This window comes from Brachyistius frenatus, unplaced genomic scaffold, assembly GCF_029030835.1.
Source record: "Brachyistius frenatus isolate BFR_SWC_R1_liver_20210118 unplaced genomic scaffold, ASM2903083v1 Contig_1, whole genome shotgun sequence".
NCBI classification, from domain to species: domain Eukaryota; kingdom Metazoa; phylum Chordata; class Actinopteri; family Embiotocidae; genus Brachyistius; species Brachyistius frenatus.
The window spans coordinates 5,096,421-5,123,865 of record NW_027210600.1 but is presented as its reverse complement, the minus strand read 5'-3'; the positions used below and the strand labels follow the sequence as shown (position 1 = coordinate 5,123,865).

General features: G+C 41.7%; 1 protein-coding gene across 2 annotated transcripts; it reads right to left on the bottom strand.

Annotated features, from left to right (window-relative positions):
* On the bottom strand, positions 1-27,273 carry LOC138627561 (mitochondrial intermediate peptidase-like). Of its 2 annotated transcripts, none has more exons than XM_069710020.1 (19): positions 26,858-27,273; positions 26,578-26,751; positions 25,429-25,517; positions 25,142-25,228; positions 24,970-25,033; positions 24,654-24,836; positions 23,857-24,013; positions 23,584-23,632; positions 22,931-22,991; positions 22,691-22,743; positions 18,976-19,129; positions 18,740-18,817; positions 18,240-18,447; positions 17,357-17,466; positions 17,143-17,217; positions 16,568-16,684; positions 12,192-12,313; positions 10,855-10,928; positions 1-591 (listed from the first exon to the last, which is right to left on the bottom strand). In XM_069710020.1, exons 1-19 carry the CDS (start codon positions 27,002-27,004, stop codon positions 491-493), a joined length of 2,103 nt encoding a protein of 700 aa, XP_069566121.1. In that variant the 5' UTR covers positions 27,005-27,273; the 3' UTR covers positions 1-490. The 2 variants fall into 2 exon arrangements, with proteins under 2 accessions (XP_069566121.1, XP_069566201.1); XM_069710100.1 differs by having other exon boundaries at positions 22,691-22,740.
* Positions 27,274-27,445: the final 172 nt, after the last annotated feature.

Below are 27,445 nucleotides of genomic sequence, written 5' to 3'. Positions count from 1 at the left end.
TGAGGTTTGGAACATTTTTAGGCAGAAGTTACATTACAGAGAAGATTCTTATGATCAATTAGAATAAAGCGAGAAGGTGAAAAAAAAAAAAACCGTCATCATTAAATGAACAGTGTGTGAGCAGGCACTAGTTAAGTGTTAAATCTGTTGAAATCTAATGAATGGTGACACGGGGGAGTCCAGAGCATTGGAAAAGTCTGCAACAATCAATGTGGAGATCGTTAGGAGTTTTCACCTCTTTAATTCTTACCATATTAAATTATGCTCACAGGAGAACAAGACAAATATATTAAATAAGTCAATGTGACTTTAAGACAGACCAGCAATATAAAAGATGTTTACAATTAATTTATAGACAAAGTAAAGATGCTGAAGAACTATGATGCCACGTCTTCATCCAGCATCTGTGTGTCCTCACTCTTGTAAAGTCTGTTTCCGTGGAGCCCCTCCCCCCACCCCCCAAAATAAAAATAAAAAAATAAAATAGCTTTCAACTTTCAGAGTCCATGATGAAGGTCTCAAAGTTTGGGTTGAGCTCAGACACCAGCGCATCCACAAAGTCTTCGATGGTGGGCCGTCTCTGCAGCATGCCTGTCGCAGAAAAACAGAGCAATCGGTATCAATGTGTTTGTCTTCTGCATGGAAAAAGCTCTGGCAAGGCGCTGGGATGAGCTGCTTTTCTATTTTCCATCACTCCATTCCACCTCATTCTAACAGGAAAGTACAGCTTCTCCGAACATTCAAATATTTTGAACATGAAATCACTGCAGTGGCTGTAAAAACATGGCAGAAAAAGTTGCTTTTTTTTCTTTCAAGAAATCCATTAAAGCAAGTGCAGTTCTTTTTCTTATTGCAGGTTAAGTTGAAATAAGTTAATGGACACACGCTGGTGACTTACGATGTGACTTTTGATTTGTTCCACGCCAGCATGATGCATTTTCTGTTTGATTTTCAACATTTGTGAATTCATGGGTTTAGTCAGTGCATTATTACGCTCCAATTTGTATTTTAAAGTGAAAATATAAGAATATTGCCATGTCTTGGACCAAAAAATGATTAATTTATTAATCCAATTATTCAAGATGGTGTTTGGCACTTTTTATTTTTCAAACTGCAACCTCGGTCCGTCCTCCCTCGACTGAAAAGAAGTGACCGGAAAGGAAACGAGCACAGAAAAACAGCTTTTTTTTGTTGTTGTTGAACATCTTCAACAGGCCTCAGACGTGTGGTACCATCCACCGCAACATCTTCCGTTTCTGCTTTAAACCAAACTCCCAAAAAAATGTGCAGTGTGCCTTTTACAGGGGTGATACTGACCTCACATCTCGTTACACTAGAATGTGACTAGTGTCGTGGAGCAAATATGACTGCGGCCCTGGGAACGTCGGTGTGTTTGGAGAGCCTGTCTGCCAGATCAGGCGTAGAGGACTCCCTCTGCTCGCTCTACAATTCAGCTGCACGCCCGCTTTGAAGTCAGTTCATTTCCCCTTGTGTAGCTGCCAATGTAAATAGGCACTCTCCCCCTCCCCCTCCTTCCTGCATGGGTCACCTCCACTAGAGCGTGCGCGCAAACACACACACACACACGCACACACACACCAGCATGTCTGCACAGGCACGCATGAACGGAGACGCAAAGAGTTTCACACAGCGATCCTGAACATACAGGACACACGTCAAGATATGGACGGACACGGACGGGACACACACATGCGCGCGCACGCGCACGCGCACACGCACACAGTCCTTGCTGCTGCTGCCACCCTGAAACTGACTCAGCAGGCTGAAACTGAGCGCAGGTTTGGCCCGGCCTCGCATGAGAGCACCAGAGAAGGGATTATCATCTCCTCTTTCCCACCAGTCGCACCCTGCCCCTTGGCTACAAGATGATACCAACACACAGGGGTCCTTAAGACACTGCAACCGCGAGGCCCTTGGATCCCTGGGAACGAGGCAGCCACATGAAAGCGATGATTCCCAACCATAAATGTTAGCCCTAATTACAGAGCTGAGGGATGTTTTTGCTGTGACCACTGCTATCTTAAACGCTGCGGACAGCTCAAGCTGCATTAATAGATGTTGATAGAGGGTATTGAGGCCAACTTATCAAGTTACATCTCAAATCAGATTAGTAATGGAGAAGGGCTGGAGTATTGTAATTTAAACCCTGAATTCCCTTCCATTCGACATCACAGTATCTCAAGTGAAAGGCGCTGCATTCAGTCCAATATTCCTGTACAGGATATCTCAGTCTACAGTATATTACAAGCATCCATTATGACAGGAGAAACATGACCAGGAACCCACAGCTGCTAGTGTTTGGGCAGAAATTCAACTTAAATACTTGGATTGAAAATTGGATGTGAATTGGTACAATTTCACCTTAATAATTGCTTTGAAAAAACACGGAATCGAAAGATCCCGAGTTGAATTTTTTTTAGTTTGAAATCTAATTTGAAACTGTATATAATGTTATTAATTCGATCCTCGTGAAAAATCTCGGTCTACATTCAGTTCTCAACATTTAAATTCAGTTTAAGTTTATATTTCACACATCCTGGTCTTTGGGGAAGAGCAATCGAATGCAGAGTCACAGAACTCCTATTCAGAGAAAAACTGCACTGACAACATAAATTACTGCAACTCAAATTCACATGAAAAGGATTCAATTTTAGTTTCTGTGTCCAAACTCGTGACTCTTTGAGGCTGGACTTGGGCACAGAGAGGCCTGGAGCGAAATGCTAACATGCTCATAGAGACAAAGCTATTTTTTTAGTTTTCTCCTTTAACAAGCAACTTAACCAGACAAAAAAAAAAAAAGGCAATAAATAAAATGTAATAACTAAAATGCAAATATATTATTTAGCCTCTACGACAGAAAGACTGTCATCTCATAACTCCAATATGCAGCACAAATGTAACAAAGAAACAGGCGCATGTTCTGACATGACGCTTGTTTACTTGGTTGATTTTTAGAGTGTGTGTGCAGACAGAGCTGTGGGCTACTGATCTGAACTCTCCATACGCTGTCTGCAGCATCACTGCCACTTTCTCTAATAGATGTAATTTCCTGACTGTGTATTCACAGGGGGATCTGATGTCTGGAGCCTCGCCTGCCACAGGTTAGTGTGGTGTTAAACAAGCAAAGTTAACATGACCAGAGTGATGAGAGGCGAAGGGAGAGGAGGGGGAGGAGGAGGAGGAGGAGGAGGAGGCAGGAAGGCAAGAAGAGAGGGAGAAACCGAGTTAAAGGTGAAAAAAGGTACAACTGTGAAAGAGGTTTGTCAGGGAGCTCCCCATCTGGCTTCTCACCACAAACAACCTGCGGTGTCAGCACTTTGGTCTCGCACGCCGTTTACGGTAGACGACGAGTGGCAGAACAATAAGAAGCGAGGAGTGAGTCTTTTCTCAGCCCTGATCCCTGGGAGAGTTTGAGAGGAATGCACAGATAACCTCAGAGTCATAACAACACCGTGGAGGAGTATCTGATCGCAGAAGCTGCTTTTAGAGATACACACGAGGAGGAGGGGCTGAGTCAGCCAAAACCCAACGACAAAGTCAAATCAAGCTGACCGGCTTGAAGAGAAAATGGATGCGCTGCTTTAGAATTAACTGCAAAACACAAGTAAATTGTTCCCACAGAGTCAACGGAATCTTATCAGTTCATTTTTGAGCATTGTGAGCATTTGTGACAAAATTTGAAGAAATCCCCTCGAGACATTCCTGAAATATCGCATTCACGAGCGTCGGTTAATGTGAGGTGACGGTGACCTTGAGCTTGACCTTCAACCCCCGAAATCTTATTAGCTCATGGTTAGCACCATGTGAATCTTTTGCCAAGTTCGAAGAAATTCCCCAAAGGCAATTTTTGAGATACGGACAACCCGAAAACATACTTCCTCCGTCTACGGCTACCGCCGGCACGGGGGCACGGCCGTGGCCAGAGCGACGGTGTTTGGGTGGAGCCGAGGCGGATTGACTTGCTCTTGGAACCAGCCTCAAGTAGCCATTGGAGGAAGAGTCGGCGGTTGCCGCTTGAAAATAAAAAAAAAAAAAAAAAATACAGTTCGTGGTTTCTAAAGAGGCCGTGGCGACGCCTTTACTTCGTTCCAAAGTCCAAAATTTAATTATATTCAATTTATTGTCATATGTGGGAAAAAAAAAAAGAAGAAAGTGTGAGAAACTGAAATCAGAGAATATTTGAGATTTTTGCTTGAACAATTACTGAAATTATTCACTGATTATCAAAATAGTTCCAGATTCTCTCAGCAATTAATCAACTAATCGTTGCAGTTGTAGTTGGTTAGAAGGTTCTGGGCGAACCCACTCAACAGGACGGCTGAAATGTACTCTGCAGATTCACACAGGCCAATCAGCTCTCGATACCGTACGAGTCGCTCTGCACGCCTGATAGCGTCACAGCGGGCAGAACTGTGCATTCACTCTTGGCTAAGCAGTGAGGAAAAAACAGAGCCAAACTAAACATAGGCTGCGCTTTGTGTCCATTGTTGGGAAAGCCTGAGGATGGAGACTTTGCCGTGTGAGTCATCTCTGATTTAAGAGTTTCCATTTCCATTCATAATAGCACTGACGCGACCATTGAGGAGCAGGGCTTCTACCCGTTACAGTCGTCTCTGGGCCTGCACCGTTTGCCAACTTGGCCGACAGAGTTTGGGTAAAACAGCAGGTGTTAAAAGACACGTAACAAACTGGAGCCTCATTGGGGCAACTGGCGGTTGAGTAGCTTGCTCAAGGGTACTTCAGAAGTGCTTGCTGAGTGAGGGAAGTGCACCACTCAGTGTCTTTCCCTACCCAATTTGTGGAAGCTGGTGTGGGAACATTCAAATCACTGACCCACTTCTTTAGCTCAACTTCCACAGCCTCAGCTGCTCTGCAACACTAAACAAGCACGGAGGGGTTCCTACTGACACATAGACAAAGCTTTGTTAATTAACAGTGCAACGAAGCAATTGGCATTTCAGCTTATGTCACCAGATCAAGTCACAATATTACTAAAAATCCAAATCCAAGTGAACAGCAAAAATCATTACTGTTTACAGCCATCTGATCCACAAAGAAGCTGGAACTTTACATCCTGATGTTTTTCTCCTATTACACGTGTATCAACCTTGCGATAAAATAAACAGAGCTTTAACATTGACATGACTACATACACCGCATGCAATGAAACATTTTGTTTATTTACCTAGCGGGTGGTGGGAGATGATGACCTCTGTGGCTGGCTAGCAGCTCTGAGTCTTTAATGACAGCTCTGGGGACCAGAATTAAAGTCCATGATGCAGCTGCTGCTGTGAGTTACCGCCTAGAAAGAAATTTACTGCCACGGATAAAGAAATCGGGACTAAACTATCTGACGATCTACATTTCTCTGAACTGACAGCGCTACCATTCTTTTTTTGTAAAGTAACTCGTGAAACTATTTCTATTTTGAAAATGGGCACAAGTTAACGCTGATCGAAACTTAAATGCACAAGACAGAGAGGAACATCTTTAGTACAGCTTTTCCCACAACGCTGTACCGTCTGAAAAAAAGCCTGTACATTTCTTAATTCCCTGCCTGAAAGTATGCGTAGCAGGCACTTCTATTTATACCTGCGTGCAAGCACTAATCACCGTTGTTGAAAAGTGTCCTTACCAATCAGAAACTAGCTGTTTTATGAGAGCGATTGATCCCAGTCCCCTGGGCTTGGCTGTGCTCTGTTCTTTCATGATTTAATTGGTTGCTTTTATAGGCCACTTACACCCCCTTCTAACTTGGAGGGAGCAGCAGTCCGCCACATTTGCGCATTTAAAATGTGAACGAACTGCAGCACGCAGTAACGAGCCTCAGCCTCACCTCCTCTGTGGTGTCATATTTCCTGTATGCGGATGACACAATATTCATTTAATGTAAATTACTTAAATCAGAGGAGATTTTATGAGCCCGCATTTCAAAACAGATTTGTGGTTGCTTCAGTAGTGGTTCAGCTGCTGCTCGTGACTATTTGAAACATGTCAAGGTGTGAAAAGCAGTTCCCTCTGTCAGACCTGGAGGCTCACTGCCTCTGTAATTACACCTTTGAAGTTCAGGAAGCTTCTTCTACAAACCACACTTAAGGCAGGCCCAGAAAGCAAGCAAGACAAGGGTGATGACAAACATCGCGCTGGGAGACTCTTTGTTGAATAAGCGCCTTTACAAAAGAAAAAAAAAAGAAAGAAAAGAACTTGCAACGTTATTGAGGAGAAACCCTTCAAAACTCAGTAAATCAACCTCCAAATGTAAGAAATGTCCCTTACAAATATGCACACGCAGTTAGTTAATATAAAATGGCATAAATCAGATAAATACAACTTCATCTATTTACAGATTTTTAACTTTGAATTTAACCGTATTTTATAAATGTTTATGCAAAGAGATTATTTTTAGCCATGCAAGAGGTGCGACTGTAATGTTGGTTTGGTAGTTAATCGGCCACATTATTCCAGACTAAAATGTCTCAACAACTATTATATGACCGGCCATGAAATGTTGACCTTCACGGTTCCCAGAGGATGAATCCTACCGACTCTGGTGATCTCCCTCGCTGCTAGTTGCAGGCCAAAATTTGTATTCAAGCTGTGAAGTATCTCATCATCTGTTTGATGAATAACAAACACGCGAATGGTTCCCTGTACCTTTATGCAGCTATCTCTGCCCCCCACAGGGTGAACTGTAATAACTATGATCATCCTTTAACTTTTAGTGTATCACCATTATTTAGTCAAAACTTCAATTAGTCCAATATTAGGTTAGGTTAGGTAGTTACTTTATTTAAATACATTTTTTTTTAAATTTTATTTGGTTATAACAGTGGTCCAGGACCCCCCGGGAGGGCCTTGAATGAGTCACAGTAGACCTATAGGCTGCTTGATAAAAAAACACAGAGACAAACTAATGATTGCATAAACTGTGTAACTGGATTATATTAACTGATTTCTAATTATTGGGATCAAAACATCCCAACATACCAGCAGAGAATGAATCAAAAAGAACAAAAGGCAAAATCAGGAAAATAGAGTAAGGTGAACTACTATAAGACAATTAAAAAAAAAAAAAAACAAACTTGTATATCTGCCCTCTAGGGTGGACTAAAAGATCCTTTTTATCACAACTTTTCTTTATTGTCCACCTTTGAAGCACAAAAGTGGACGTTTGTCTTTCATTACGAACGTGAGCTATCACATCATACATCATATATATGATCCTCCACATTAGATTTGCATCTTAAAGAAGAAAAGTGTATAAATAAATTCCTCGAGGCATGATGTAAAAATAGATCAAGACCAAGTTAGGAAGTCAAGTGCTCGATGAATGGGATTCAGAACAGTGTTGGCATGTCGTTGAGTTATAGATTTTACTGATCACAAATCATGTCTGCGTTCAAGTACTGGATGTAGATGAATTATTTCACAGCTTTACCTCTGAGCTGTGAAGTTTATCCACCCCCCTCCTCAAGTTCAGACAAAACTATACATCATTGTCAGAGAAGTGCTGTGGGACTGTACGGCACCCTGTGCTCCGGTGGTTTATTAGTGACATACAAGCAGTCATAAGAACTGTTCGGTCACAAAGACCAAACAGGGTCCTGAGACTCGGCTACGGGGCCCAAGGAGGTCCATTTTCTGTGCTGGGCGGTCGAGGCTGTGGGAACAGTCTGGGCCATGAAAGCCCTCTCTGTAGCAGGACCCCAAGTTCAGTTCAGCCAGTCGATCACCTTTCACTCTCTGCTTCCCTTTCTCTACTTTTTCTTCCCTCTCACACCCTTCTCTATGACTCACTCACTCTGTCGTGATGCTGCTGCGCTGGATTTAATACCTGGGTTTACATTTCAACACCAGCTTCCCTGGGAAACATCTAGTAGTGGGCAGGGAGGCATCTAGATAAAGGCTGGTCTCTGATTGGCCTCGCCAGGTCTGCTCCGGTTCCCCGTGTGCCCTCGTGCCCCCTCTACCACCTCAGCAAAGGGGATAACAGGGAAATGTTACACACCTCCATTTACAAGGGTCTTTGTTTGAAAGGATTGTGTGTAAAAGGTTTGATCTGGATTCTGTGTCCTTCCTCTAGTCTTTTGGTATCTGTTGGCCTAAATACTGCTTTAGACATAAAAGGGCCCTTATAATTCACTCCTGATCCTTTTCCATTCCCCAATAGGAATTTAGGATGGTTGCTATGAACTGCTCAACCTCTCAAAGCAGAGCGGTGAAAAGCTAAATGTTTCAGCACATGCACTGATTTCGGACTTCAGCTTTCACGATGTTAAGGGTAAATTATAACACCATTAAAGCGCTGAGGTGGCTGAATGAGGCTTCTTTACAAATGTGGAGAGCTTTTGCTTGAGTTTAAGCATTTCTCCAGACATGGAATACATTTTATTAGGATATAAAAAAAAGAAATGTTTTTTTAGATGAGTATCGTAAATGCAGGTGCAAAGACTGGAACTGGACTAAAACCTGAACGGTGGGACACTGCCAAGACTGTGAGACTGGATCTATTGTATAGCCAGTTCTCGTCTCTTTTAATCTGATCTGGAGTTTCTGTCAGAAAATTACATTATTTTGGCTGAGCATTATTCCCAGTGCACATATTTTGAGAGCCTTGCCTCTACAATGACTTATGGCCAGGAAATATAGCCAGAGGGATCACTAGACCGTGATAACTATTCTGCACACAGGGCTTCGGCCTATAATTAGAGTAGCATTCACTTCAAAGAGACCCATAAAGGCAAATACTGTCAGTTCAACAACAGTTAATTGGACAGTAGATCTTATAACAAGGATCTGATCTGTTGGTGGTTGTAATTTCAGAGGCTGGGTGCAGCCGTGGTTGGAGCTGTCAGAGGGACAATCCGACGGAGACGGGAGGGGGGCGACCCTGAGGGAGAGATTTACAGTACACTCACAAATGTCATCTGATATTACTACCCACTCTCTGTCTCTCTCTCTTCTCACCTCTTCTTCTGTTGTCCTGTCCAGACAGGCGGCAAGGAGGGGAGGAGAGAGGGACGGAGGAGGAAGGGGAAAAAGGCAACAGCCGGAAGTAGGCTAAAGACGAAAGATAAACTGGAGCTTCTGCTAAAATGATACAACCTGATTAAATGCAGTTTGATAGTCACAAAGTTAGAAAAAGGAAAACCCAAACGACGTTATGCAGGTATGTTGTTGACCATGATCACCACGTTAGCTTAGGGGCAGAGGTCTTCAACAGGGGGTCCGCGGAGGTACTGCAGGGGGTCCGTGAAATTTTTGGTTGATTAGACAATTTTTTTATTTTCCCCAATTTTTTCCCCACAAATTTAAATGTCTTTAAATACACATTAACATGAATCCAACATATTATAGCAAATGGATGAATGGAGGCAGAAGATGTTGTCTTTCAGTCAGAAATGCGCACATTCAGCGACACGCAGGAGCTCTCAAGCTGGGCACCGGTTCACTCACAGCGCGAGACTAGCCTGGACCTGTCCCTCCAAGCCTCCTGCACTCCTCCAGTTTAATATAAAACACAATTTTATACAATATATATATATATAGTAGGGGGTCCCTGCTCCATCTCTTATCAGTTTGGGGGTCCTTGGCCTGAAAAATGTTGAAGACTCCTGGTTTAGGGTGATAGCATGCTAACACTTGCCAATCAGCAGTATACACAAAGCACAGTGAGGTCTGAGGCACGTGGTTTGCTGTATGTCCTGCCAGGATCTCCAAGACAACAGAACATTTATGCTCACTGTGCTAACATAGGTTTAAAAATAATGTTTTGGCTCATTAATATGCATACTTATGCACAATGAATGTGCCTTGCAGTTTAGTTTCCTCATATTTAAGCCAACAAGCAAAGATTTTCCTTACCAACATGCTAGTTTTTGTGTACATATCTGGTATCATTTTGAACTTGTCTGCTTAAAGTGTTAATAAGTTACATCAATTCTGTTATTAATATACAACTTAATGCATCAAGGCGCTCCATCTTTTGATCCATAAGTTCAGCCTCTCCCTTTTTTTGATTGCGTTTGTGCACAAAAAGCAACACGATCCATACTGCCATCTAAGTGAGATTATCTTTTTTTTAGTCAAGATTTTTCATATAAGAAAAGACTAGCATGAACGGCTGCAACAGAGTTGAGCTGACTTGACATTTTATGCTACAGCAGGACTCTTCTTTGTCTCTGGGCCGACAAAGCTCCTGTAAACACAGATCAGAAACCTTGGGAGGTGTGTGTGTGTGTGTGTGTGTGTGTGTGTGTGTGTGTGTGTGTGTGTGTGTGTGTGTGTGTGTGTGTGTGTGTGTGTGTGTGTGTGTGTGTGTGTGTGTGTGTGTGTGTGTGTGTGTGTGTGTGTGTGTAAGCTCACAGACAAGAGTGGCTCAAACTACAACAGTGGCAGCTGTGAACACCTGAAAAAACTGCTTCTGCTCCCAAGTCTTTTTAAAGATGTTTTTTTGCTTCATATAAGAGGAGACAAAACAACAAACCCAGGAGCCGTTGACCCTCCAGGCTGTCCAGCATGTCAAAACTAATTCAGTAGCACCATGTTGCAATAATAAGACACACCTTATGTTACTCATGCTGCAGGACGTTAATGGACTGACACTTTAATTCCTAATCTGAAGGAAACCTGGAGATGAACTTGGGGAATCCTAAAACTAAACATTAAAATCTCCCCGGGGTGCGTCCTGTGCGAATGAGTCCCTGGAGGCTGGAGGGTAAAGTGATCAGAGAAATGAGGCCTGAAGGTGTAAGTCTGAAGTGTTTCACAGACTTTAGGGAGTAAACATGGAAAGATTCTTTCAGTCATTTATGACAAGAAGGTTGAACTTGCCTTCCACCATCAGCATGGGCTCCTTGGCTCCTCCGTGGGCCAACATCTCTCGACGGTAACGCTCGCCCATGTCCCTAACAAAGAGACGAAGGGAAAGACAGACACAGAGGAGAGAGAGAGAGAGAGAGAGATAAGGTTACAGACACCTGTATTCTCCCTGTCAGCTCCTCATACTCTGTCAGCTCCTCCACCACCGCCGCTGCCACTTGGAGCCCAGGGCCAAGTCTCCTAAGATGCCTGTTCACAGCAGACAGGTGACAGGAAACAGAGATCTGACGGCTGCAGGTGGAACTAAAACAATCTCAGAGCGAAAGGGAAGAAGGACCGACAGAAGAGGAAAAGAAAAGGACAGAAATGAGAGGCAGAGGGAGGACGCTGCAGGGCTCGGCTCAATGGAGATACGGTAGAGGGTCTGTTTTCCAAAACAAAGCCTTTGTGCTTTGTCCAGGAGCAAACACTCGCGATAAGGGAGGATCTTGTGATGTGGATGCCAGTGTGCCTGTGAATCACTGCAGACACCTGCCAAGAGGGTGTGAGTTTCATATTAATGTCACGTTCAATATCAGGCGGCAGAGACCTGAACAGTATCCAGAGAAGGCGACCTGTCGGGAGGCATTTGTCTCAGCGCTGCAAATGTGAAGCAGGTCTCACTCAGCACTAAACTGAAAACTATGAGTTCATCGAAACTTCTTTTTAAAAAAAAAAAAAAAAAATCTATGAAAACGACGTGCAGGAGCCAAATGAGTGATTTTCCAAACTGTAAAAAGATTTCAGTGAACAAAGACATCTCCAAGAACAGAGGCAGAAATCAGCCCTTCAACTCAACACTTAAATTACAGATTAGGTTCTTGGCTTGCATTGTAACAGCAACCTTAAGTCAGCTGGAGGTTTTTGGAGGTCATTTTAGTCTCCACATTACAGAGAAGTATATTTTAAAATAGGTAAACTATGGGACACTCTTGCAATTCTCTATCATAAACAGGAAAAGGCTTTGAAACCATTGCTCAGAGGTTGTTTTAAGAGTTTTTAATAGTCCCAAAATGAAAATAGGTAATATGTAAGCCTTTCACATTAGAAAACATTGTCTGTGCCAGTGTTGCAGTTAAAGGTATGTAAAATAGTCCTGCTTATAAGAAGGATCCATTTTAACTCATTGTGTCAAATTAAATTAAGCTGACTCAGCTAAAGTCTTAGATAATGAAGTTGAACAACAGTTCCCTCTGATATGAGGGCCTTCTGTAAGAATTTTTCTCTTCCATTTCTGCCCATGCTTTATGCGCTTCATACTACATTTAAGAGTTTATCATTACATGTTTAACCATGAGCTTCTGTCTCACCTGTTTAAAGGATCCTGAACGAAGCACTGTTTCCACACCATGGAGGCCACGGCCCGAGACATGAGGTAGGAGTAGTACTTGGCTCCATAACCGATCAGGTGGCTGAATCTCAGCTGCCACGCCTAAACAGGAAATAAAAAATTCATCACAGTGAAAAGACAGGCCAGTTTAAAATAAGTATCAACATACTGGATATGATAGAATAAACTCACAGTGGAGAGAAGAGACAGCAGAACTCTGGTTACCAAATACAGAAAAACACATTATAACTTGAAGCTTTGAAATAGTTTTGATAAAATGAAAAAGTAATGGATTTCTTAGACACGTTGTGTGAGAAGTGCTGCGGAGTGACATCACAGCCTTAAAAGTTTCTGCTTGTAAAACCTGTTGAGAGAAGCTGTTCCATGACGGCGGCTAACGACTCTTATAAAAGACACAAAGTGCGGCTGAAGCTGTTGACTACAGCTGAAACTAAAACTGTATCTCAACATGACAACATCTCCATAAATTGAAAATACAAAACTAAACAAAAAGAGCGTCAATATTTTAAGTATCAACATTGTTCCAGTTTTATTTTTGATACTTTAATTAAACTGAAATGGAAAAACTATTAAAGGTCTGCTGACACACAAACCAAACACTCTTACTCCTTTAAGCCGCCTCTGTCTTTTTTGATATCGTTATATTAGAGATAAATGCAGGTTTCCTCTGACAAATGTCTATAACAAAACATTAAATCACAACCTGCCAGGTCCCCTATAAAAGGACAAAACATGGAAATTCCTAAATGGTAGAAAGCCCCGCTCTCCTCTCTTCTCCTCTGTCGTCGCCTGCGGGGTCCCTTCAACGTATCTATAAAGACGAGCTCTTTTATGATCTCTGCGAACGGGGACTCTGGGGAATTCAGCTGGCAAACACTCAGACATCAGCCTGTTAGAAAAGATGGCAGCTGCCACAGTTAACAAAACCATAACAGACTGCAGATGCCGGACTACACCTCTGTATTAAAAACAAGTTCACTTTAAACATGGAAATGATTTACACTCCAACTGAAAGGGAAATAATAATCTGAATCAAAGGATGCAGACAACGAAAGGCTACGGTTGCTTGCAAATGACTTGTCATGTGCCCAGAGGGAAGATTTTTCTGAACTACTTTTGTACCTCCTCACATTCAGGCTTTTGTAACATTCACACTGATCCACAAGATCAATTAGTTTAGCCCAGTTCAGTAAACTACCGCCTCTTGTTTCTTTCTAGCTCCAATGTTAGAGACTTGTAGCTGAGCAGCCACAGCTGAAATTATCACGCAGCTCATTCTTTCACTAAAGATCAGAGGGACTGCAAAAGGTAAAATGAGGGAATGTAGGAGTTCAGAAAAAAAATTGCCACAATGACTTTGGCTGTGCTCCCTAAACGACAGAGAAAATGTTGGTAAATTTGATTGTCCTTGGGGATTACAGGGACATTTGTTTTTGTGAATAATGATTAATCATGAAATGGAGAATACACTATGTGCTAGTAGTTCTTTGGAGTCATGACAGTAACGCAAGCTGTCACATTTTCTTTGGAGATGCCTGCACAGGTAAGATTTGCCAGTAAAAACGCATTTTTTTTGTCGTGTAAAAAAACTCTGCTAGAACTAAAAGTAGTGGCACGACAAACCTGATGCAGCAAAACAGAAACAAAAGGCCACCGTTGAATGAGTGAAGTGACTCTCCTTCAGATTAAGCGGAACGCTCCCAATCCAATCCGAACAGCTAAAAAAAAAGAGCCTCTCTCTCCAGTGTCCCCAGTATGAACAGACACATCACTGGTGGCAGGAAAGTACAGAAGCATTGGCATCTTATGTCAAGACAGACATTTACAAGGCCAAAAAGCCCAGGTTCATTAGGATGATAAAAACAATCGATTCCAAGTTTGGACCACTCAGCTGCAAAAAGTTAATTATTACAAACGAGCCTTTAACATTAAACACTCATATGATCTATTGTTAATCTAAAAACATCTACTATAAGAGCTTCAGTCATACAGGTCCCACAGAAAATGAGATTATCAATGAAGACCAGAGTACATAACTTTATAAGGAACTGTACAATCAACATAGTATTATACAAATCCTCAAAATCAGTCACAATGAATCCTTGTTATCATCATGATTTAATTTTAATAAAAACTGATTTGTGCTATCATCTTTAACGTACTGTTAAAAGTCCATTAAAAAACAGAACAAAAAAACCACCTAATTTGTATGACGTAACTTTTCATAAAAAAAAAAAGAAATTATATAAAAATGAAGTAAGTGAATGACTCTAATATAGCTGTTTGAAAGCTTAAAATGCTCATCTGCACTGTGGTGGAGGAGCTCTGCAGTCTCATCCAGTCTGGGTCATCCAACTGTATTAAAAATACTTCAGCTCCAAAGTGTCGACTTGATGAGACTCGTCTGGCCTGTAGCGACTTTAATAAGAGTAAAAAGCCCTCCTGAGAGGAGTCCTGGCTCACAGAGAAAGTTGGCTGAGCTCGATTTGTCAGCAGCACCACAGTAGTGACGGAGCAGCTTCGGTCATGTGGGCTAGAAGTCTGTTTTAGCTGTTTAGAGACTGATTTATATAAAATGGAAAATGGAAAAGAATAAATGTGAGATGTTGGAAAAAAAAAAAAAAAGTGACCAAAAAACACAAAGTTGTTTTGAACCATTGTGACCATCCTTCAATGTGAAGGTTCTTTGATTTAACCGTATTCCTAAAGTGGTTTATACATTTTGTCAGCAGCGACTGAGGAGCCGTTCGTTGTGATGTCTCCTTCTTTGAGGAGGTGCTTTAAGTACCCATCACAACGTGTCACGAAAATGATTTTCTGACTTCCAAGCCTCTCTTTGATTTCAATCCCTTTGCCTCACATCAAATGATTAATGTCGACTTTTCTAAGAGAGTGTAAGTGGGTCACATGTCAGCAAGATATCCTTTTGATCCTTACATACAAAGGACACAAAGTAAGCTCGGGCTTTTTACTCAGTTGCTCTTGCATGTGCGATAAAATACATTTTTTTGTTCTTTCCAAACTAAACTCGGATTTTGTTCATGGTGCCAAGGTGAGACTTCACATTCTTACAGGAGAATGTGGAACAACATGGGCGGTCGTGTATTAAACTTTAAAGTTAGGATCCTCATTGAAAAGAGGAACAAACACTTGGTCACTGAGCGTTAAAGCCAAGAACCGACGATTAGAGGAATGTCAACACGGCAAGCAGAACGACTCAATTTCTGCCATTTATTTCCAAATATTATCTTCGGCTCAAGGGTGAGCATGTGGTCTGTGTTACTCACAGCTGATCCTCTTGCTCTGTACACAGAGGGAACCGATAGCCCTGCTCTATAAACTATACACATGTCAGCATCACCCTAATGTTTATAATCTGTGTCTCTCCATAACATATTAGCATCTCAAATGTTCACTCTACTGTGGAAACTTTTCCTGAGCTGTGTTTCCATGAGGGCAGTCAGAGAGAGACAGAATCAGAGGGTGGATATAAAAAAGAGACAAGTTCAAGTCTGTCATTTAAAGACCTAAAGATGTCTGTTTTCACTCCGATCCAACGTGCAGTGCGCTCAAGCACCACAATCACCCTCAGTTCCACTGAGAAAAGCGATCTTGCTGTGGTTGGCTGTGTGCACGCAGACAAAGTGTCTGTTAGAGCTCTCAGTGTGTTTTGAAAAGCTGAAGAGAAATGACTGTGACAGTGGGAAACTATATAACATAAACCACCATCTCTGGAGAGGGAGCTACAAAGCGAGGCACAAGCAGAAGAGTGGGAGGAGAAGCGCTGGCGTGGGACACCGATGTTTGGGGAGAATATGCAGCAGTTCAGTAATCTCTATTCCTGACGGCACTCCACATAATTATAGCCCAGAGTAAATGCTGGCTAAATTATGACAGTGTTTGATTCCCTTCTGCCTCCTGGCCTCATCCCCTCGCCCACAGCTGCAAAAGTCAGGGAAATAGAGCACCTTTTTTCATTAAAGGGCTGCGAGGAAGAGTTCCAAATATTTCCTCCTGGGAGAGCTCATTTAAAGAGTACCTCTGCTTTGTTATTTTAGCAGGGCTTAAAAAAAGCTTTAATCTTTTAAAAGCTGCTGTGCCTGGCTGAAAGATATAACAACAGAGAGGAAGCAAAGAGAAAGGGAGTAGAAAGTTAAATCAAAGTTGTGTTGTTTTCTGTGCTGTGATCAACTGTGCAGTGAGACGAGAGTCTTCAGGGAACCCCAAACTATCATCAACCACCAAGACTGCAATTGATCTAAAGGGTTTCAAAGACCAGCTTCTGAAAAGAAAACAGACATTGTGTGAATGAGCACGAAGGCGGATGGGATGTACCGTGTTGGCCGTATAAGGCAAGCCGTAGAACTTCTGCTGCATGTCCTTCAGGATGTCTGTGGTGGAGCGGTTGTGAGGTTTGCTGTGGTAGATCTGGTCCAAGACTGCATAGAAAATCTGCACAAGAAGATCAAGAAAAACAGTCAGGCATACATGCTTAACAAAAGAGAGGAAGGAACAATTTAAACTGCAGTCGTGGAGTTGGGCAGAGCACAAAACTGCATTTTGTGCTGATACATTGAAGACTAAATCTAAGACAGACAGCAGGTTACTGTTCAAGAAGTGGATTCATAAACATCAGGTCAAAAATAACAGACTTTCATATCCACTTTAAGTACCAGGGATAAGGCAACATTTCAACATCTCTCCTTCACTACATCTGTTCACTATCACATCAAATCTTCGTCTTTCTTCTGCTCCTTAGCTTTTAAGAGAGGGAGGCAACAGAACTCCTCGTGAACATCCGCTGGACTTCCATAAAAACAGACATCACAAACTGTGTGGTCCTGCGTGCGTGTGTTCTTTAAAAAGTGACGGATGAATCTGAATGTATTTATAGAGGTTGGTAACTTTACCTGCAGCTGGGTGTCTGCAGCTCCACAAACCTTTTTCGACTCACACAGACGAGCCACCATACTCTCAGGCAGAGGCTGAAGAGACAATGACGCAGACACAGTAAACCTGTCAGTAAATTATTGTTTTCATCGTGATGATGTACCAGAAAATATTCCTCTCCTGCCATCCAGCAATGCTTTGTTAGCACAAATCTGCCTTCATGTTTGGTTTTACCTGTCCAGTTTCATAATGGCGTGCAAACTGGCTGATGACTCGAAAGTCTGTGGCAAAGTACTCCATGAGGATGGAGGGAACTTCAGCAAAATCTGTCGCACATCTGGTTCCTAGAGGACAGACAGTAGACATTAAAACAAAGGTGGTTATTAATGACTTCATTCTTCCTTTGAGGGCCGATGCACAACAGCCACTTACTAGACTGACTAAAGTCAGTATTACTATAGTCTATTTTGATCATGTGCTTATATTTACTAGAAAAACTGACTAGAATAACCTTTGATAGAAAAGCAATTGTGAAAAAAGGTGTTTATGAAGATTATGTTACTGATTATGCAACTGTCATACACATATCTGAGTAGCACATGTCCAAACAGGTATAAACATGGTGTCCACTCATAAAACAGCCTCTAGTGGAGTTTAATAGATACTGTTATTAGGCTAAAATAAATACATTTAGGATCTTGAATTACTAGCTAAGGTATCCATCAACTTTCTCTGACAAGTCAAACGGTGTCAAATGACAGCGTTGGTAGCCAAGTATCCTCTAAATCTGTCATGAGGGCTTAATCGGATTTATGGTCCATTTTCAATGAAGCTCACCGTATTAAATAACCTATAGCTCTGTATGAAACAATGCAATTATAGCTTGTGACATTTGAACTGTGTAACAGTTAATTTTCAGATACAGAGCTCATTAAATGTCAAACATCGATCACCTCCCACATTGGTGGGTTGTTATTACTTCACTAAATCCTCTGTCAAGCAATCCTGGCTCCATTGCAACGTCTTACTTTCAAAGGTAGACCTATATTCAAGTTAAGCTTTTAAGCTGCACGTGGTAACAGTTTCCATTATGTTCAGTGGGTGTGTGTCCTCACACCTGTCACATGCTGGTAGCGAGTGCGTCCCAGCATGGAGTGCATGGCGTGTCCCATCTCGTGGAAGAGGTTCTCCATCATGCCAGGAGTGAGCAGGGTGGGGGCGCTCTTGGTGGGGTGTGGCAGGCTCAGCATCAGCACCACAACCGGCAGCTGGTACTGGCCCGTCTCCTGGCACCAACGGCCGCCACGGATAGTGAAGTGACAGTCCTGGGACGGGATAGGAGGAAAAGGAAGCAGTGAGGCCAGGATGACAGTAGTGAGGGATGAAATAGATTTAAAAAATGGCTGATATATCTAGGAAAATAGCACAAGCACAAATATCACTGGCTTTTATTTTGCTTTTTCAAGAAAGAATATTGGACCTTTAATCTGAATGAAGAAAAACAGCAGATAAAACCAACAGCAAAATAAAGAAGGAAATAAACAGACATTGTAAAAAAAAAAAAAAAAAGTAAAAAAAATCAGTAGGTCCTGTGTGTGTGTGTATACATTTACGTACCTGATGAGGTTTATCTGGCCTGTGGAAAAAGTCACAGTAGATATGTCCCAGTAATCCCTCTGTCTCGTGCACCACAGCCTGGAGACACACAGATATCATCGTACGTTAAAAACACACCCTTTGGTCTAAAGGAGGACATAAACCAAAATTCAGTTACTCAAAAAAAGGCCCTGACTCTTCATGAGCACAAAGAACCAACACAGTCAAAGACGTTTTGCACTTTTAAAACGATGTACCAATTTGCGGACGTCCTCGCTCCACACCTCTCCAGCGCTGGGAGGTTCAGACATGAGGGTGACGCCATACAGCTGAGAGAAGAGGTTGTTCAAACCCTCCATACAGGCACCCAAAGAAAAGTAGGGACTGTACAGGCTGGGCTCGATGTTGAACCTGTAATGACCAAAAGACAAACCAGAATTCAAAGATGAAAGAAGCAGCCATTTTAAATCTTCAGCATCTTGATCCTCCAACAGACAACGAGGTCACTGATATTTATCTAGTATGAGAAAGTCATCAGCAGGTTCTGCTGAGGTTGTACTTTTCTACCAGGGCTTTCTATTTAAATCTTTTCCTTGAAAAAAGCGGTTCAGCAAGTCGGTTCTGGGTTCAAACCTCAGCCGGGTTCTTATCCGTGTGGAGTTTTCATGTTCTCCCAGTGCCTGTGTGGGTTTTCTCGGGTACTCCAGCCTCCTCCCACCGTCCACAGACATGCATGTTAGATTAGTTTGTGATTCTAAATTGCCAGTAGGTGTAAATATGAGTGTGAATGGTAGTCTGTCGTCTGTCTGTCTTTCTGTGTTGACCCTGTGATGGACTGGCGATCCATTCAGGGTGTATCTAATAGTCAGCTGGGATCCCCACGTGACCCTGTTCAGAATAAAGCGGGTATTAGATAATGGATGAATGGCTGTATCGCATGTTTATTTTATATGTGTGTACAAACAAATACTGGTTATTATATCTTTCTTTAGTATGTTGTGCTAATATGTTTCCCATCTACATAAACTCTAATGTTACAAAAGGCCCTTGTTGTTACAGAACTATGGTACTTTCAATCAATTGTAAAGGCCAGATAAAGAAAGAATGACAAAGCCCACCCTGTTTCAATCAGGCCATATGTCTGTCTTTGGTGGGCTGCAGGTTACTGAGCAGTAGGTTACTGAGCAGTCTGGATTAAACAACCCCCTGGCCGTTATACGTAATCGCAACTGGTCAGCAGCAGAGCTCAGGGTTGGTGGGCTCTCCTGAGGCCACCCACACTGAACATAAATCCATTCATGCTGTCTTTAAGGCGTCTTAAATAAAGACCACCAAAACAAACCTGCTGTTCAGCTCGAACACCACGTCTTATCAGTGATGAATAACAGACTGCTGCTGAGCACGGCTCTGTTCACCATGCATGCACACACTTTATACCTCACTTCAGTATGGTTTGAACAATCTCCAATTCAAACGGTTACTGATGGAAGATAAAAAGAAAAGAAGTGTGATTGAGAGAAAAGGCACAGGATTGTGACTAAAGGGGAGTCTTTGTGGGTCTATGTGTGTGTTAGCGTATCTGTATGGCCAGGGAATGCATTATGTTAATGAATGTCCTCACGAAGACAAAATAATATGTGTGGCGTGCGTGCGTGTATATATATTGCGGGAACAGAAGCTGCTTTTTAATGCAATCAGACTGTATCTCAGTTTTTAGGGCTCTTCTGCCAACTAGCAGAACCAAAAACCACAAACAGAGGAAGACTAGGACCTTCCTTTGCTGACAGAGTGGCAGCACAGGTGAGAAGAGGAGAATCTAACAGACCCACTCCTCCTCAGAAGGCCTCACCAACACATGGTAACACACACACACTCACGCACGCACGCATTTTAGTTAGCACTTAAATCCAAAGGACACTTGAGGAATCTATAATGTCTGCAATGAACATTTACTTCAAATCAGAGCATTTGGCCCAGTGTCACTAGTCTCTGGTGAGAGTTGGAAAGGAACCGTGCAGTTCGTTAAAAACAGAAATCTGTAAGAAGTTGAAAACACAGAGTGGTCCTCATAACAATTAAACTTATTGCAGCTTGAATTTCTGAGACTGAGTTGCTGAGTGCTAAAGATGATCACTGTTTGAGCAAGAGGATAAATCACAGCGTCCCAACATGGCCTGGAAACCTCCATCACTCTCTACCCTTATTTTCACTGACAGCTTAACTTGATCTAATAAAGTCATACAATTAACAACAAAGCAGGTCTGAACTGTTACAACATGAAAAGCAGCTGTCAAGTTCAGCAACAATTTATTTTTATAGAATAACGTGTTGATTTATTGTCTCGTCTGACTGTCAGATTTCTCCTTTTTCCAGTTGTTATCAAACAGAAACGGCTCTCATTTTTGACCCAGCAAATGGTTAACATTTCTGCAACGTAAGCTGACTTACAACTGATCAGCTAATGTACTAATTGACTATTTCTCCTGCACAAGTTAATGCGACTCAATATAACTGTTCTGCCAAAAACTCTACTTTCACAATGTTCTGTTTGACACTGTCAAAATGCCATGTTAGCACTGGGGTTATGGTTAGTGGTGGTGGACTGCAATATAATATTCAGACAGGTATTTCTGACCTCCTTTTGCATTTAAACGGGGTAGACAAAACATTTCTTTAAAATTATAATCTTTGTAAAACTCAAATTTTATGCAGAGCTCTTGTTGGAAGATTGCCATAAATTGTGCTTGTCTAAAAGTAAAAAATATTAGGGCTAAAAAACAGCATTATATTTTAAATGATTAGATACTTATCACTGTTATTGTTTTCATGACACTCAGCATTTTTTGTGATCTGAAGGTGAAACTAAAGCGAAATCTCACTCGCACCTTTTCCGCTGTCAGTACCGGCTCAGCCGGACTTGCTTTGTTTGATTTTCCATTGGGGTGAAGTTGTGGCTTGAGCCTCGTACCTGGCACTTTTATTTGCATCACCTCCGTTGAACTTCAATGTGAGCTGAGCTGATACTTAAAGCTGATGTGAAACTCTGCTGAAAGAATAGTCACAATCCCTGTGAGTGCAACAGGAAATCCTGCACAAAACGGCCATATTTATTTGGCCACGCTAAATTAACAGCAATTTTTTTTTTATTCACAGACAACTCCTGTTTTTTTCAGCAGTCTTTTGTCTTGTTTTCTTTAGCCTGCTGTGACAAACAGCCACATATTGAGAATAAAGAGCAGCATCCCCTTCATATTCTCCTTTTTTCATGTGCGTGTGTTGAAGATGACATCATGACAGTTTCATGCAGCCTCGCTACATTCATTTTACTGCAATAAGGGTTCGATCTGCAGTGGAAAATGAAATCTAGAAAAGTGCCACCTATCAAAAATGACTGGAGTGGAGTAGAGTGGCGGCTGTACTGAGAGTAGAAAAGGGGCTAATGAGAAGAAGAGTCACATGAAGCACCGGCTGCCATCAGGTGGAATAAGAACAACATCACAACAACACGTCACATCACAGCCAGTGATAAAGATGAAAAATCAACATGTGTAGTCCTCCTGTATAGGACTACACATGGAACATTTTCACCACAGCAACGTAGACACTTATCAAATTTCACCTGCAAAATGCTCTGGATCTCAGCTTCAAACACACAAGCATCACAAAAGTTGCCCGAAAGTACCACTGCCTCAAACAATAGAAGAACCACAAATTTAAGGAGAAAAGGTTGTTTAGACCAGATTATATTGTCCTGAATCAGAACCGCAGTCAGAGACAACATCCTGACAGCTCCCATGCTTTTGTGACAAGTGACACCCGAGGATGAGCTGGGACACGAGAACAATCAGAACCAAGCTGCAATATGGAATTACAAATAATCGAAAAACCATCACAAAGATACAGATCAAGATGACTTTATCAAATGACAGCAGGCTGAAAAATAAATAAGTTCCTTAAAAGCCAAATACTCACCTTTCAGCACGCAAGACACCGCTGAGGAACGGATGATCCCAGGGCATTAACTTCTGTAACAGTACACAGTATTTTATTTGTATGTGATATCAAACAGTTCAAAATGAATCAATCTAAAACAGAATGAAGCGCTGTAATAGTACATTATACATTAATACTGTGTGATATTTATATCAGGGTTCACTGAATTTAGTGTTGTGTAGTTGCAAAGAACATGTTTCCAAAAAAAAATTCCCTCACAGAGTTACGAGGGTTGAGCTTCTTCTTCATGTCTCTCATCATCTTAAAGTCTTTTGCCGTTCTGGAGATAAAAAGAAAAACACCAAACAAGTTGTGAGCTAATTGACTGGAGGCATTCATTCCTGGCTTCACCCGCCTATCTCTGCTCTCGGGGTCAACAGGGGGCAGAGCCTATCCCAGCATGCATTTGGCTGAAGGCAGGGAAACACCCTGGACAGGCTGCCAGGCTCACAGTCATACCTGTGGGAAATTTAGAGTCACCTGGTCCACCTGAGTTGCATATTTTTGGGACTGTTTGAGGAATCCCAGGCACACAGAAGACACTTGAACAAAAACAAGAACACTAAAAGCCAGAGGCCTCCTGAATGTAACTCACTTGTGGAAACATGACAAGAACTGATTAAATTAAAATCATACACAAGTTAAAATAAATCTGTGTCACTCTTTTTTTTTTTTTGTAATATAGGCCTTTGGGAATCATGCTGTGTTCAATGTCCCACCAACTTCAGTTTAACTATAAAGGGAACCATTGATTTAAAAGAGCCTTTAACGGTCCTGAAACACAAGATACAACAAAAATGATGTCATGATATAAAAACGGACTATTGGATCAGTGCCTTTTTTAGCCAAAAACATTTAAGAGAAGACCGTACCTGTCTGACAGCTTGTCTGTTAACAGCTGAAGAAAGCTCATCACTGTCTCTGCAAAGGGAAATAAGGATAAAGGTGCCGTATGTGAACTCTCAGACAAAAACTTTCACAAACGAAGCAGCTTTAAAAACTCATTTCTGCAGCTTGTATTGAACCTCTAAAGTTTATACTATTACCAACTGTTATTTTTCAAACAATGAAATGTGAATCGTCAAACGATGATATAATACTTGCACTGACTAATTATAACTATACTGACTGAGATGTTTACTAACCTGGTGTTTTGGCCATCGTTCCCTTCAGGGCTCGGTGTCCGTACGACTCGTAGCCCACCAGTTTAGCCAGTTTGTATCTGCATTTCAGCAGCTCTTCCAGACAGTCCATCAGATCTGCGTTGGGATAGAGGTAAATCCTGTAGGCAATCTCTCGCACCTACAGAGTGGAAGAGAGGACGGAGAAAAATTCATGATACAATATAGTGTCATTGTACACAAAACATTTTAAACTCAGCAGATAAAAAAAAAAAAAAAAAAAAAAAAGCCTGTAAAGGTGTAGAGCAACAGCAACAACAAAAACTCAACAATATATTGATAAACCATTAGAGGGAAAAGATTGCGAGATCTTTGATTGATCAGATACAGATCATCAATTATTACTTTATTCTTGAGTGTATTTTCAAATATTATGCCTTATTTATTAAACTGTAGACCGCTTTGCTGAAATACACCGATTTCTAATTTTCACAATTTTTTTCTTACATGTCTGTCGCTTGTAGTCAGTTTAAAATAAATAGGTTTACATGAATAAATCATATTCCTACAATGATACAACATCAGGGTCAGAAAGTTCCATGAAAATGAATGAATTTGTGATTTTGAAAGAAAGTCCTGCTGAAATATTTTCAAAAAGATTATTAACGTCTTGACAGAGAATTTGATTTTCAATTAGCACAATTAGGCTTCTAATAACTTAAACCTGCTCTTAAAGCCAGTCTAATGCTCTGTGAAATGGTAAAGGCGCCACCTGCTGGCCAAAGTGAGAAGGGTTCCAGTGACCCAGGATAAATACACACCAGGTCATCGGGGGAATCTGCATGTAATCCCCCAACTTGTATGAAGTTTCCTTCACTTGCAAAGTGCAGGTGGAGATGCTCAGGAATCGCCGACCTGGCGATCCTGTTCGGCATGTGAGAGCTGACCAAAAACTCGTTGTTCAGATCCAACAGCTTCACGTGAAGACCGACAGCCTCTTTTCTCTGTGGGGGGAAAAAGAGCAGAGACCTCGGTAAATATGTTACGCTGTACAGGAGGGCATTATTAAAATTGTCTTTATATATCAGTGAGAACTATTTTCACATCCGTGTGTTTAACGTGACCTCACAAACTCACCAGTTTGTCATCCAGATGAATTCCACTGATTTCAAAGTCGAACATGAACAACTCGGCCACTCGCCTACAAAAGGCAAACGCGATCATCATTAGATATTGATATAATTGTTGAGAGAGATAAACAACACATCTTTAAACACAGTCGTCTCAACGACCTCCACAGCAGAGTTACCTTGTGTCTGGGTCCAGCTGAGACAAAATATTCTGGTTGTCCAGCAGATTTTTGAGGCTCTTGCATAACTCAACATTGGTGTTCAGTCTGAAACATACAGCGAGCAAACATAAACATCTGCGAAGGGCATCGAAGGAACCGAAACGTACAGGAAACTCCGTTTCATGACGTGCATTATGTTGTTGTTGTTGTCAGCAGCATATTAAAAGACTTTGTGGACATGGTTGGTGTTGTGCAGCGGTGAAAAACATTTGTAAAAGCTGAGATCAGAACACACTGAGTCTTACTTCTCCACAACTGTGCCGATCTCGATGCACGTCTTCTCCGCCGCCTCCCGGAACGCCGGATCTGGATGAGCAACTTTTACAAAGTCTGCCTGCGTATGAGGAGAATAATCAAACCTTAAATTAATAATGACAGTAAGTAGCAAAAATGATAAGCAGGACATTTCAGGAGGGAAGAAACACCAAAGATATTACGCAGGAATTATGTAGAATTTGAGTCACAAGGTCACTTTTGCTACAAATTAATCACCGCTAGAGCCGATGAGCTTCTCTGGTTGAAAATGTACCTGGATCATAATTAGTCCAGTCTGATGTTGGATTTTAGAGACTGATAGTTTTTTTTTTTTCCTGAGCTGGACAGTTGAAACATCAACATGTGAGTGGCGCCTGCTGGACAAACTAAGAAGTGCTGTGACTATTTCTAAATTAGCTCAAACAAATCTTTAGAATTTCTCTACTTCAGTTTCTTGTCGGTTTCGAGCCGACGAACACGCATATCAAAATATCTCTTGATAATCGAGCACACACCGTCACAAGAGCCAGACCGACACTGGACTTTTGGGGGCCGATACCGATATCAGGAGGAAAAACAATTACGATATCGATACATGGGCTGATATTGTTTGCATATAATCTGTGTGCACAGTACAGATAACATCACATTTTTCGCAACGATCTCTCAAATGTAGTTACCGAACACTTTTTATAGTTGTGACAAAGAGGCAAGATATTTGACAGTTAATCATCCACACTGACATCAGAGCACTGAAACGGTGAACATTAACGAGTATTAAAAAAAAGAAGAGCCATGTTTAATTTATCTCAATTTATCATTGTGTTCTGTAAAAGTTTTCATACCCGCTCATATCAGCCTGTGTGTCTTTTTGGCTGATCATTTGTGATTTATCATGATTCAGCCTCACAGACGTGCTGTTTATTTTACGTAAGTGGATTGGAGTCTCCTTCAAACATCCGCAACACTGATACTCGGTTCGCTGCAAACCTCTTTCCTTTTCTTGAATGAAAACTCGCTATAACTATCCCCCTATGACGCTTAAACTTGATAGAAAACTGAAAAACAGCAACAGCTCAAACTACACAGCTGCCCAATTGTGCTGCAAAGCTTTCACACATTTTGGACATTGAACTCACCAGATCAGCCACTTTACACAAACCGTCTGACAGCTGGTCAAACGACTCCACTGTCTCAGATCCTGGACAACAGGAACGAGCTTTGTGCACCAGGTGCTCTGTGTTCTTCAGAGCTGCCTTCGTGACCACCTGGAAACCTGCAGGACAGCTCAACTCTGTCACTCCAAACAAACCCTGCAACACACACACACAGAGAGAGAGAGAGGTAATGTCATGGCAAAGTATTTCACTGTAGAGAAATGTTGTAACTTCATACAAACATGAAAGACAAAACACCAACCACGTTTTTCTGGGACATGTCCAGTCTCCTGAGAGGTTTTGCATTGAAAGCAGCTCCAACAGCTGACCATGTTGTGACATTTCTCCGAGCACACGTCCACAGGTTCCTGTGCTTCACGAGGTAAAGCAGCCTTTTACACGGAGACATTTTTTTTTTTGGGGGACCTCAAGCTGCTGCGTTTTGTTGTGAACTGAGTCTAACTGTGCTGACAGCGGCTGACAGAGGACATGCTAAACTTCAGCTTTAACGTCAGACTGTTTCTAAAAAAAAAAATCAACAGAAAAGTACATCTATGATTTAAACGGTGTTAATATACTGTAAACCTTTCTCTTCGGTGAAATTAAAGGCTACCTGTCTTCTTCATCGTGCATGAAATGTGCCTGCACACCTGGTAAACATTACTGCTCACATGTTAGCTCACCGGCCAGCCGGGTAAATCTAGTTCACGGTTGAAGCTGGTATTTTCGTCGAAGGATATATAAATACGTATCAAAAGAAAGTGCCGTTTATAGCAAAGAAAAGTGGGTGACACTGTGCACCTGTGCTATTAGGAATCCTAATACAGTTTGGAAATGTTGGAAACGTCAC